Source organism: Eptatretus burgeri, chromosome 3, assembly GCF_056783735.1.
Source record: "Eptatretus burgeri isolate ZD-2024b chromosome 3, Ebu_testis_v1, whole genome shotgun sequence".
NCBI classification, from domain to species: domain Eukaryota; kingdom Metazoa; phylum Chordata; class Myxini; order Myxiniformes; family Myxinidae; genus Eptatretus; species Eptatretus burgeri.
In genome coordinates, this window is record NC_140963.1 from 19,702,889 (window position 1) to 19,716,496 (window position 13,608).

Below are 13,608 nucleotides of genomic sequence, written 5' to 3' on the forward strand. Positions count from 1 at the left end.
CTGAGGGTGTGGTTGAGCTCCTGATATAATGCACTCCACAGGTTCGGGCAGGAATTTGTAATTTGTTCAGGATGCCGGCGATAGCTCGGCAACTCTTCATGAAGGACACCGTGGGATCTTAAATGCCAACCAACTAATGCCGGCGGAATACAGGACACCCGGCTTAACGTCCATCAGAGGGACGGCACACATATTGATAAATCACCCTGCCTGTGAAACACGGGGATGACTGTTTATGGCTGGGTCGGGATTCAAACCCATGCCAGGCAGCCTTGAGTTGAGTTTGACTACCTCAAGGCCATCCTGCCAGCCTTTGTAAAATCAGTTAACCTTGTTCTGTTTTTCTGGCTTGTGAATGTTAACAAGGACAAATGTGTCCAAGAGCCGCATCCTAAAGGTTTTGTCTTCACCAGAAGAAGAAGAACAAGAACAACAAGAATAAGAATAAGAATAAGAATAAGAATAAGAATAAGAATAAGAATAATAATAATAATAAGAAGAAGAATAGGAAGAAGAAGAAGAATAAGAAGAATAGGAAGAAGAAGAAGAAAAAAAAATCCCAAAAAACAACAACAACAACAACATCCGATATTTCATCACGTGCCATGACGGAGCCAATAGCGAGAGCCGTCCTGTACGATCGTCGAGAAAATAATGTATTTACGAAATTACAACACATTAAATGGAATAATCTAAAAATAGTAACGTGAACTTTTCGAAACTTTAAAGCAAATGTCCGAATATGTTATGATAGACGCTCTCAAAAGGCATGGTCTATGTGAGGATGTGTACAGGTGTTTAGTATTTAAGGAGATCCGGATCCTGTATATACAAGAGCCGAGTCCTAAAGGTTTTGTGTTAAGAAGAAGAAGAAGAAGAAGAAGAAGAAGAAGAAGAAGAAGAAGAAGAAAAACACGGAGCTCTCTTGGAGCCGCGTCTCGCTAAAAGTGTTACATCAGCATAAATTTCATCAGTAATGACCCAAAAATCGAATCAGTTCACATTTACATCATTCGACACACTTGTACCAAGTTTGAATGAAATCCTTTCAGCTGTTCTCAATTGTCACATTTTAACCTGACGTGACCTCTGACCTTTAACCTCTTGATGCTGAAATCCAATCAGTTCATCTTTGCATCATAATAATATATACTTATACCGGGTCAAAATCCCATCACCGGTTCACAAGTTCGTGCGATGACAGAATTTTTACCTCATGGAACCTCTGACCTTTGACCTCTTGACCCAATATAATCGATCAGTTTATCTTTACATCATTATCCATACTTGTACCAAGTTTGTCTTCGATCCCTTCAGCCATTCTTACGTTACAACGGGAATGGAAACCCATCACAAATGGACGGACAGACAACCGGTGACTTAGTCAGCGGAGGCATAAAAATCTGTAAATATAATTGATGAACTCTTAAGATTCTGCTGCTATTTGCTTTACAAACTTTTCTATTTAAAAAAAAAAAGTTTGTAAACTTTTTTTTTGCATTGCATCATATCCCAAGAATGTTTTTTTTTTTTAATCAGATAATTTGCACAATTGGTCACTTGTCTATTTTCTCTTGTAAGAGAAGCTCCTACCTGGGCTTGTTTGGAGTTCATCTCCCGCAGCCACCATATTAATTTCCTTGATCTTCTCCACCTTGATCCCATCATTGGGCTCGTGACACTGTTCATCTCCTGGGGAAGGAGGAGAATTTTCCAAGTGTGATGGTTTCTGAAGGTCAAGAGAAGTCCGGAGGTGTGCATCTGATTCTTCTAAGCCTAAGGTAACCTGCAGAGAGTATCCAACACAAAGTGAATGCAGACAAACTGTAGACAAAAAAAACTTACAATTCTTCAATCCTTACAAACAATAAATAACAACTTAAATGCAATACAGTGCTATATATACAACATGAACACACACACACACACACACACACACACACACACACACACACACACACACACACACACACACACACACACACACACACACACACACACACACACACACACACACACACACACACCTCTGTCCTCCCTCTCTTCCGGCTAAAGTGCCCCAAGGCAGTGTATTTGGCACAGTCTTGACGATTCGCTAGAAAATGCTCCTCATCACTTTGTTGGTGACTCCACTCTCTGCTGCAGCATCTCTCTTACTTCTGATACGCAAGAAACAGCCTTTTCCCTTCCTGCAGAACTTGATATAATTAGGTGCTGATCCAAACTTGCAATATGTCTTTCAACCATGATAAATCTCAAACTCGCACTCGGTCTTTCCAAAAGGACCATCTGATGAACCCTGAAATCTACCTCCTTAAAAAAGCTTCAGAAGAAAATTTCACTCAACCTTAAGGTCCTCACCATCAACCATGGTCTTCCTTCTGCAAAACACATATCCTTATTTGTCTGAAAACCGAGCTGCCAACTTACACGAATGCATGGCCTTCATCCACAGCTTAATGGAGTACTGCTAACTCCTTTGGACTGGTGCTCTTGCCACTTCTTGATTCCATGGAAACGAAGGCCATCAACGAATCTCCCGCAATGAAGCTGAGTGTCTGAGCCTGAAACTCTCACATTTCAGATATACCAGTGCACGTGGTATGTAGATGTGTAGATTTTGTCTTCCACCATCTCATTTCTGGTCTTGTACCCTCTGCCTTTCTGTACGATGTCAACTCAGATTTCTGTAGGGTGCCCGAGATCTGCTTATAACCCGCTTCTGGTGAAACTCACAAAATCCAGCATCACTAGTCATATCCACTCATTTGTTCCTCTTCTTCTCTCACCTGTGAAACCAACTTCCTTCAGTCAGTTCAATCCTATTCTTCCCTCTCGGTCTGGAAAATGGTTGTTCACCACCACCTCAGGTACTCATGATCTTTTCAAACCTCATTAACCCTCCCCAAGCATATCCATTCCTTTCCAGGTTATTGTTATTTCTCTTCTCTCCCTCGCCCTCTTTTTTATTTTTGGTTCCATTTCTGTTCCATCCCCAGTTTTCCCTTCCTCTTCTTGTTGCATTTGAACGTGTATCCAGCTTGTTCACACCATGTGTCCACCTCCCTCTCACCTTGATCTCATTCTTTTCACATGCACATTCTTCCTCCAAGTGTCCCCCTGATGTGTCCTTCTACCTTGCTGTTGATGTGTTTCCACCTTTTCCACTCATTTATTATCTCCGCCACCGAAGGTGAAGGAGGTTATGTTTTCACTTCTTTCTGTCTGTTTGTCTGTCTGTGTGCAGGATTTCTCAAAAGGTTGCAGACGGATCCGGATGAAATTTCGTGGACAGGTTGGGAGTGTGACAAGGATGAACTGATTAGATTTTGATGAAGATTCAGATCCGGATCTCATAATTTTTAAAGTGATTCTTCACCATTGAGAGATAGGGCTAAACCAATATATAACACGATATCTCAAAAAGTAGTTGGACGGATTCAGATGAAACTTGGTGGAGACGTTAGGTGTGTGGCAAGGACGAATTGATTCGATTTTGGTGAAGATCTGAATCCGAATCTGGATACGAGAATTATTTAATTTTCAAAGTGATTCTTCACCATTGAGAGAAAGGGCCAAAAACGATATTTTGCATGATATTTCAAAAATGTAGTGGCCGACATGTTCTCGTGGATCAGGCATTGCGTGGCGGAGGTATGCGCTCTACCGAGTGCCCTTCTAGTTATCATTGTTATGTTCTGGTCCATTCTGTTCTAACTCTTCCACGAGACGACGTTGTAAACCAAAAAAAAAAAATGTTTTCTGGTGGTTGCATGGATAATTCCTCAAGTTGATGTTTTGATCGAAGATATTGATAGAAAACAATGAAGGTTGCAATGCTTGAGGCGTAATTCATTGTTTCAAATTCCTGGAAAAAATTTGTTATTGCCAATTTTAAGTGTTTGATGTAATGGCCTGGAAGGCTCTGGGAACCACCAAGTAAGGGGGAAACATACCCTACTAGGAGAATAGGCTCTGGGAGAACACGCCTTTTTTGAATATTGAATCTGCATAGAGGTGGCAAACTATGGAGCTGAGGGTAGGTGCATGTGGAGGACAGCAGAGGTTGGACCACAAATAGCCAGGACTGCCGGTGAGCAAAACTGGGACAACAGCCAAGAATGAATTTGGACTCAATGGATGGTGTTTGCGCCCCGACGTGCTCTGGGAAACATCTTCAAATGGTATATCAGGTATTGTGCAAAGGAACTTTACTCAAAAGTTCTGATTTTTTTTTTCTTAAAAGTGTTCTGAATTTGAGTTTTGCTGATGTCGAGATCCTCTTCTATTTTGTGAGCACATTGTTGACTCATGCTGAGACTTCTCTAACAGTTCAATAACTTTCAGTCACTTGTTGAAGCATCATAGCTTTGTGGCATGAGGCAGGAGACATCATTTGGATGTCAGAATAATTCTGTCAAAATCCTGAAATCATATCATGGAAAATTAATGAGTGGAAAATTAATAACCAGATACAAACCCTTTACATTTATTTTGCCCGACTTCAGCCTTTTCTACAGGTGCACCCAATCCCCACGAAAGGGCGAAAAGGTCCTTTGCAGTATTTTTTGGCATTCAATCGACTGTTATGTAAAAAAAAACTTTTTCTTTTAAATTCAGCCAAATATATAAATAAAGGCAATAAAAAACAAACAAAACTAGAAAGCATCTGAAAATGCAAAGCCCACCCGCACTAAAACCACCCGCACGCCATCCCATCCGCTTTGCATTCAGACTTCTACTTCTTCCAAATGTTGTGATGGTAATCCAAAAGACGATTGTGGTGTCATTCCCACCTTGTTTGCTTGTTTTTTTCTTGAGATTTAATCCCTCTCTGTTTTTACTATATATACATATATATATATATATATATATATATATATATATATATATATATATATATATATATATATATATATATATATATATACACACACACACGCGCGCACACACACACACACACACACACATAGACACACACACACACACACACACACACACACACAGACACACACACACACACACACACACACACACACACACACACACACACACACACACACACACACACACACACACACATTGGGGTGCATCAAACGCCCCCTTTTTTGCGAAAGTTTGAAAAACATAACGGCGATAGGACAGATGTGTTCAAATACATGAAAAACCATTTCTCATTTTTTTTTCAGAATTTTGGTCATCATCTTGGGGGTCCACATCAGGGTCAAAGTTCAGGCACGCAGCTCCTGCGCATTTTTCAGAATAAGTGTTATTTTTCACTGTATAGTGATCAAAACTTGTATCTGGTGGTGAAATAATTCTGACATATAATTGTACTGCTCCTTTGGTGATGTTCCAGTGATATAGAGCCAATCAAATTTTCTGGGAAATGTGCCGGAGAAGCGGCAAACTGGTGATTTTCCCAGAAAAAAAACAACAAGATAGTAACAAATGCCTCGGTTCTGTCAAATTCACAGCTTTGTTACCCAGAATTATGTGTATTCATATCAAGGTACTCATATAATATCATTAATGATCAAGTTTCAAGTGTTTCCGGAGATTCGGATTCTCTTTCCTGTCATTCTCAGTGACTTGTTGCACATTCTGAAAGTGTTCTTCAGACCTAGCTGCACCGAGACAGTCCGTTCCGAGTTTTATTAGACGTTCAGCTGCATCATTAGTTACATTGAGTGCTTTGGTTTTAGATTTTGAATCCACATCGGCTGGAAGTGTTGCCCACTCACTCACTTCATACGTTAAGAACGAATCGTCCAGTTCAAGTTCTCGCAACACAACCAAGAATCAACCGAGACAAATAAAAGTCAGATAGGCTTGATGACAAGTGAATGTCCTTGGGGAAGTGAGGCTTTCCAAAGTCTGTACTAAAGCGTCCAATAGGCAATAGTCCAAGTTCCTTTGTCCAAACGTTTACAGTCCAAACTGTCCAAATCGTCCAAACTTTTACATTCATGATCTGCCACGTGTCAAATTCTCCGGGAAAACACAATTTCTGGGAAAAATACCATTTTCCGGGAAACTGTGCAAACAAATTACAAGCCAACCTGTTACAAACATCACCAAAGGAGCAGTACATTGATATGTCAGAATTATTTCACCAGCAGACACAAGTTTTGATCACTATACAGTGAAAAATAACACTTATTCTGAAAAATGCGCAGGAGCTGCGTGCCTGAACCTTGACCCCGATGTGGACCCCCAAGATGATGACCGAAAATTCTGAATAAAAATGAGAAATGTTTTTTCAGATATTCAAACACATCTGTCCTATCGCCGTTATGTTTTTCAAACTTTCGCAAAAAAGGGGGCGTTTGATGCACCCGAATATATATATATATATATATATATATATATATATATATATATATATATATATATATATATATATATATATATATATATATATATATATATATATATATATATATATATATATATATATATATATATATATATATATATATATAGTTACGAATTTGGAATTCAATTGCACACAACATACAGGTTCCCTGAGTCAGCGATGTCGATAAGTGCATGTTCCCAAGAAAGCTCACCTTCCATTGTTTAAATGTTTTGAAATCGATTAGATGCGCTGCGGATTGATTTAATAGTTAGGGAGAGAACAATGGAGACGTCCCTCCCCCTCTTCTGCGAAGAGGAAGAAGAACCCTGCCATCCCGTGACGTCAACAACTCCCTCCCACCCGTGGTTGAGTGGGGGGTGGATCACGAGGGCATGAGTCTCGCCGGGTGCGGGGGAGGGGGTGGGAAGGATAAAGGGGAGATCCTTTCATTGTTCGTGTGGGAGTCCCGTGGTAGGGCTGAGTTCGTGGGAGTTCTGTGGCAGAGTTCCTGAAGAGTCCCGTTCTGAGTCCCGTGTGCAGAGTTCGTGTGCTGAGTCCCGTGGGAGGAGTAAACGTTTTGCTTTGGAGAGAGCAGTCGTTCAGCAGGCCATCGGGTCCTGCTTGGCTTGCTTGGCTTGAGGCCTTCGGAAGCTTTTTGCTTCGGCTGGCTCAGTGAGCTTTGGCTGCTGCTTTGTTTTGGAAGGAACTTGAGCCGGTTTTTCGGCTTGAGCTGCGAGTGGAGGCTTCTTCCTCTTCTTCCTCTTCTTCTTGGTTCGTGGAGCTTTTTGTTCTCCATTTTGTTTCCCGGCTTGGTGCGACGCATCGGCCTCTTCTTCGAGTTGGATCCTCGGGGAAGCGATGATCGACAGGAAGGATCGGCGCCTCGTCTCACCGGCACGTGTTGAGAAGCGCGGGAGGATTCGCGGGAGCTCAGGAAGGATCGTGGCGATTGGATCCAGCTTGCTCTCACTGGAGCCCGGGTCCGGACAAGTTGAAGACCACATGAGGTGGAAAGGTTTGAGTCAAGCTCTGGGTTTCAGCTCACCTGTCCTCAGAGCTGGAGCTCGTGATTAAAGTCCTCAGCCACCATTTCTTGTGTGTGTGTGTGTGTGTGTGTCTGTGTGTGTGTGTGTGTGTGTGTGTGTGTGTGTGTGTGTGTGTGTGTGTGTGTGTGCGTGTGCGTGCGTGCGCATGCACGTACGTGTGTTCGTGGGCCGTCTAATAAGTAGGAACTGCTGTTAAGTGTAAATGACTGCACATAATAAGTAGACGATTGTAGTTCTTTTGTCGTGCTTTTGCTGCTTGTATAATTCCATACGTGTTTTGCCTTATTTAATTTCAGACGTGTTTCATTATAATAAATGTCCTTGTGTGAATGTAAACCTGCTCGTTGCGTCCATTCCCTCATTGACTGAACATTTCGTATGTTGGGAGTTAGAAAGCCGTTAGTTTGCCGTAATAAAGGGACATTTGGACCGACGGTTCTCGGCGATTACGCCGCTCGGAATCGCGAACGGACAAGCTCGCCTCGTCGGTTTGTTCTATACGAGTTCCGTCGAGGGTGGAATTCCCTGGTAGTTGGATCACGTGGGTATTTAGGTAAATTGAAGATTGGCAATCGACCCAACCCCACGTGATCTGCCGATTGGCATATTTCGGTTCTTGTACAAGGACCTGTCGCTCGAAGTTATCTGGGCGGCGATCTATATTCCGGGCGATCGGTCGGGCCGACTCGACTTGCGGCTCCATTCACAGCGGTCGGTTGGCGGCTGATGCTCAGCCAGTAACAATTGGTTGTCAGGAGTGCGATTCAGCCCCCTCCGCCTCCGTAGCAAAATTCACGGAGTCGGATCAGCGGTATACGGAGCAAACTCCACCGTGTCCCCAAATTACGAGCGTTATAAATTTTATTCCCAGCACGTAAAATGTTCAGCCAAGGCGAGCAGTGGCAGGAGGGATTAGGAATGTGTTTGAATGTAGGATCCATGGCCCCGGACGGTTCTTATTATTATCACCCCACCACTAATGGTAATCAGTGGGGCCGCTCACCCTATACTGATCACGAACTTTGCCAGCAAAATAGCGGCGCTGCCGCACCTCAGTGCAGCACGGAGCGGGCTGCTATAATTAGCACAGCAAACGGCACAACACGAGGCGGGGCTCCCAACCAACGATTGAAACCACGTGATCATGGCAGGCGAGGCTGGCGGACATTGGCGGGCTTCAGGCACAAAACAGAGAAATATCTGGGAAAACTAAAAGAAAACTGTGAGAGAACGAATGAAAGGAGAGAGCAAGCATGCAAAAGAAGTGCGGAGAGCAAACTGAAGAAAAGAAAAGAGGAGCAAATTAGTAACTCCTAGGATAGAAAGAACTTAAAGGAAGAATGGAAAACGAAGCTGGAAAAGGAAAAACGGAAACACCATGTGGAATTGGAACAACTGAAGGAAGAGGTAAGGATAGGCAATCGGAAAAGAGAAAGCCTGGAACAGGAGGTAAAAAGTGGAAAGAATTGGGTCAAAATTTGCAAGGAATTCGGTGAGGGAATGGATGAAATGAGGAAGAAAGAATGTGAAAGAGGTGTGGAGATGAAAAAGGAATTAGAAAAGAAAGCTTCTGAGATACTGAAACACCAAAACAAAGAGAGAGGATTACAAAATGAACTGAGGACGTTGAAAGAAAGAACGACAGCAGAGAATGAAACGTTAAGGAACCACACTGTACAGATCGAACAGTTAAAAGCCAAAGCAAGGTTGGAGTGTGCGGAGATGAGAAAGGAATGAGAAGAGAAAGCTTCTGAGTTACAGAAACACCAAAACAAAGAGACAGAATTACAAAACGAGTTGAGGATGGTGAGAGAAGAAAGAACGAAAACGGAGAATGAAACGTTAAGGAAGCACACTGTACAGATCGAACAGCTGGAAGCGAAGGCCAGATTGCAGAATGAGGAACAAGAGAGACAGTGGTATAGAAAACAAAAAGAGTATGAATTTGAAACTGAACGACAGAAGGAAAAAAAATAGGTTCGAGTACGAGGAGAAAGTGAAGGAGCAAGGAATGAAGCAGCAAGGAGAAATCAGTCGATTGAAGGAAACAACGAGATTGGAGAAGGAAGAACGAGAGGAACAGTGGAATAGAAAATAAAAAGAACATGAATTTGAGGTGGACCAATTGAAAGAAAAGGCGAGGCGGCAGTGCGAGGAGATAGAGAACGAACAACGAACGAAACGGGAAAAAGAACTAAGCCAATTGAAAGAAACGATGAGATTGGAGAAGGAAGAACGAGAGGAACAGTGGGAAAGGAAACAAAAACAATATGAGTTTGAAATTAATCAACTCGAGGAGAGAGCAAAATTGGAGTCCACAGAGATGGAAAAACTCCGGAAAGATAACGAACAGTTAATGGGGCTCAGAGAGGAAGAACGACTCAGATGGGAAGGAAAATGGAGCCAGAAAGAAACAGAAACTAATAGACACGCAGAGACAACAGAAATAAAATGTACAGAGACACGGGATATAGAGGGTGAATTGGACGGGGTTAAAGACGGACACACACACAGAGGTAGCGAGGCTTAAGGGGGGCGAGCTGGCGGACTGTCTCGTGACCCGGTGCGAGCAGCTGGATAGCCTCCTTCGGGAACAGAGGGAGACGCTATTCTCCCTTGAAGCTGATCACGACCAGGTGGGGTTGGTCGTGTCGAGCGAGTTCGAGGGGGCGAGTGCTGTTGACGGGTGCACGAGGAGCTTGGGGGGGTATGGAGGCCCCGGGAACCCTTGTGGTGGCACGATTCCCCAGTGTGATTGGCCCGGTGTGTGGTGAAAGGTGAGAGTGCAGCGGGCGTGTTGAAACGCGCACCGTGTGTGGAAGAGACCCCGTGTGTGAGTGGTGTGGTCACGAGTGTGCCGGGGTGCGTGCTTCCCAGTACTCCGTGTGTGGAAGAAGCACCACGTGTGGAAGGAATGACGTGTGTGCGTGAAACCCCCTCTGCGAGTGGAAGCCCGTGTATGAGTGAAGTACCGTGTGTGAGTGGAACCACGTGTGCAAGGGAAACGGCACGTGTGAGTGAAACGGCACGAGTGAGTGAAGCACGGTATGTGAGAGAGACAGCATGTGTGAGGTCGCTGTGTGTAAGGGAGATGACAGTCTGTATGCGGGAGAACGCAACCGCATCCCCGTGTCCGAGTGCCATGGTGGAGTGTGTGAGCGTCGTGGCACTCAGGAGTGTGTGTGTTGAACGGCAACAACGACGGGACCAGATGAAGGACAAGGGCCGAGTAGCGGCCGCAGCTATTTTGAGCACCGTGCCAGGTTTGCACATCAGCGAGCGCGGGGTCTGTGCTGTGCTACGCACAAGGTCGCCATGTGCGCAGCTGCGCAGGTGAAACCCGGTCCGGAAAAGCCAGCAGTGGATGTTAGCCGATCCTGCGGACGGACAGAAGCTAGGCTGGATTCGGAATTTGGACCGGATAGGTTCTCCATGCGAGCGTGTTTGTAAAGCTCCAACGAGCAGAGCACATGTGTTTGCGTGGGGAACTCCTCGAAACGCGGGGCTTGCTTTGAGATGCGCAGAGTGACGTCATGGCTGCACGTGTGTTTGGAATCCGGCAGAAGGGAATTCCTGCTGGATGGTACCGTCCAAGAGGGACGAGGTGCGCGGGGCACAAGCAGCTGCCATAACGTCACGGAAAAAGAGCGCGGCTGTGAACTGCCGCGCTGGTGATGCGCATTATGAAAAAAAAAAGAGTTGAGAAAAGCAAGCCTCGCTTCGGGTGAGCAGGATTCCCAGGCAAGGGGTGGAAGACCCCTTGTTTGGGGGCACAGGTAGGACTAGTTAGGAGGATGCGTTAGAGTTAGTGAGACCGGCTTCATGGGGACATGGGTTGTACCTCATGGAGCCCGTGGAATGGATTAGTTAGAGGGATTTTAGTTTAGATTTAGGAAATGGAATTTTTGGATTTTTGGAGACACAGACAGACTGGAAATGTGTAGTGGAGACGTAGCTTAGCTACGTAGAGTAAATGGAACGTGCATGAGTTTTCAGGGATGATGAGGGAGCATGAGTTAGTCAAGGGATTTAGTTAGAAGGATGGCAGTGTGGAGTGTTGGTGTGAGTTGCGAAATGGAAAGTGTGTGAGGAATGAGTGTAGGACAGTGGGCCCAAGTGTGCGAGTAGAGTGAATGTGGTATGCATGGTGTGAATGACTGGTTGGGGGGAGGAGTGATTCCCACCCAAGTGACCCTGGGGTCAGTTTAATGTTAGCTAGTGGATTATTCAAATTTACTAACAGGAGGTCGTTTTGTTGTTGGTGTCGAGAGAAGGCATATTTGTTCAGTGGGCACCCCAGGCACCGGACTAGTCGGCCAGAGTAGGCCAAGGGCCCAAGAGGGGCCGGGATAGTGTAGTGGGTACGGGCGACCCATCGGAAACGGGACCCGTAGCGCCAGAATGCCACGGGGGCAGTGTAGTGGGCACGGGCGACCCTCGGAAAGGGACCTGTGGCATCAACACGCCATGTGGGCATTGGAGGGGGGGGGCAATGCCAGAGAGGGAAACCCCCCGCGTTGTAGAGAGCAGCTAGGCTCGGAGGCAGCCTGCGGCCTGGAGGTGCCATGGTTAGAGTTCGGCAGAGGGGGAGTTCCTGCCAGTTGAGCCACGCTGCCCAGCCAGGAAATTGTGCGAGGGCACGTATGAAAATTTGAGGGCAAGGCCCAAACTTAAAATGGACACCAACACAGGCGACGGGAATCATGGTTTTTAGAACCGATAGTTTTAAAGTGTGAGGCATTTTTGGAAAGCCCCGGGATAGTTTCAGGTTAATTAATGTTAGGGTGGATAGGAGATGTACCCCTTCGCACCATCCATCCCTTCACTCGTTGTAGGCCGCTGGACTCACCTTGGTAGATCGCTGAACTCTGAGAAAGCCATTCTGGGGCTTCGTTGGGCCTCGAGACAGGACGCTAGTCTCTCCCTATTCCCCTCCAGAGAGGGAACGTAGGGATTGGGAGTAGGCTAGCTTGACAGGATAGGTTAGCCGGACAATGACGATAAAGGGGGTTAGGGAGACAATTGTAAAAGGGAAATAAAAATAATAAAAATAAAGAGGGGCTAAATTTTGTTGTGTTGTGTGGCAAATTAAGGAAGTGGGTATGGACAGAGACAGGCAAAGGCGATAGAGTGGGGGGAGACAGTAGGCTCGGTCCGAGCCCGCCTTCAGAGCGGCCGGCACCACCGCACTCCCTCCAGACCTGAGGGAACCACACCAGAGGCCGGCCAGCTTCACCTGTCAGCCCGTTGTGCTGCAGCCACCTGTTCTGCATGGACTTGCCTTGCCATGCCTCGTTTGCCTGCCTCTGCCATGACCCCATGTCTGCTAGCCCTGGTTTGCGTTTGCCCCTGTGTCCATCCATCACCATGTGCGCCAGGAACATCCAGTTTTGCAAGGACTGCCCTGCAGGCAGCCCGTGCATCCATCATGTCCATTTGTTTTGCAACCATCTCCATCCATTCCCCTGCACCAAAGACTTTGCTATGACTTTTGCCTTTCCCCTTTCACAGATCACAAGTCCTGGGCCATGGTTAGTGTGATGTAATAGATAAGTTAAGATTGTAAATACGTGGAACCCCACCTGCATGTTTGTTTTACGCCGGCAATTTTAGTTAAGTTGTCCGAATGAGTCTGTGAGAGTTTGTTTAGATAGTTACGCAGCGCATTAGGTTATTTTTGGGACACGTATAAAGAAATGTCGCACTCAGAAATCCGAAGGTAGAACGTACTCGGGGAAAACTTACACATGCTGGTCACACGAAAATTTGACGACTCGGGACGAGTCTGTAAAAAGGGGAGGGGGTAGTGTTACGAATTTGTAATTCAATTGCACACAACATACAGTTTCCCTTCGTCAGCTCTGTCGATAAGTGCATGTTCCCTAGATAGCTCACCTTCCATTGTTTAAATGTTTTGAAATCAATTAGATGCGCTGCGGATCGACTTAATAGTTAGGGAGTGAACAATGGAGACGTCCCTCCCCCTCTTCAGCGAAGAGGAAGAAGAACCCTGCCATCCCGTGACGTCAACAACTCCCTCCCACCCGTGGTTGAGCGGGGGGTGGATCACGAGGGCATGAGTCACGCCGGATGCGGGGGAGGGGGTGGGAAGGATAAAGGAAAGATCCTTTCTTTGTTCGTGTGGGAGTCTCGTGGTAGGGCTGAGTTTGTGGGCTGAGTTCGTGGGAGTCCCGTGGTTGG

At 45.6% G+C, this 13,608-nt stretch overlaps 1 protein-coding gene across 9 annotated transcripts in view; it reads right to left on the minus strand.

Annotated features, from left to right (window-relative positions):
* Positions 1 to 13,608, minus strand: part of LOC147029496 (uncharacterized) — a 313,146-nt gene that overhangs the window by 168,346 nt on the left and 131,192 nt on the right. For all 9 annotated transcript variants that reach the window (XM_085871980.1, XM_085871978.1, XM_085871977.1 and 6 more), the window contains one exon: positions 1,594 to 1,786. In XM_085871980.1, the coding sequence (XP_085728106.1) occupies positions 1,594 to 1,786 (193 nt within the window). The remainder of the gene's footprint in view (positions 1 to 1,593; positions 1,787 to 13,608) is intronic.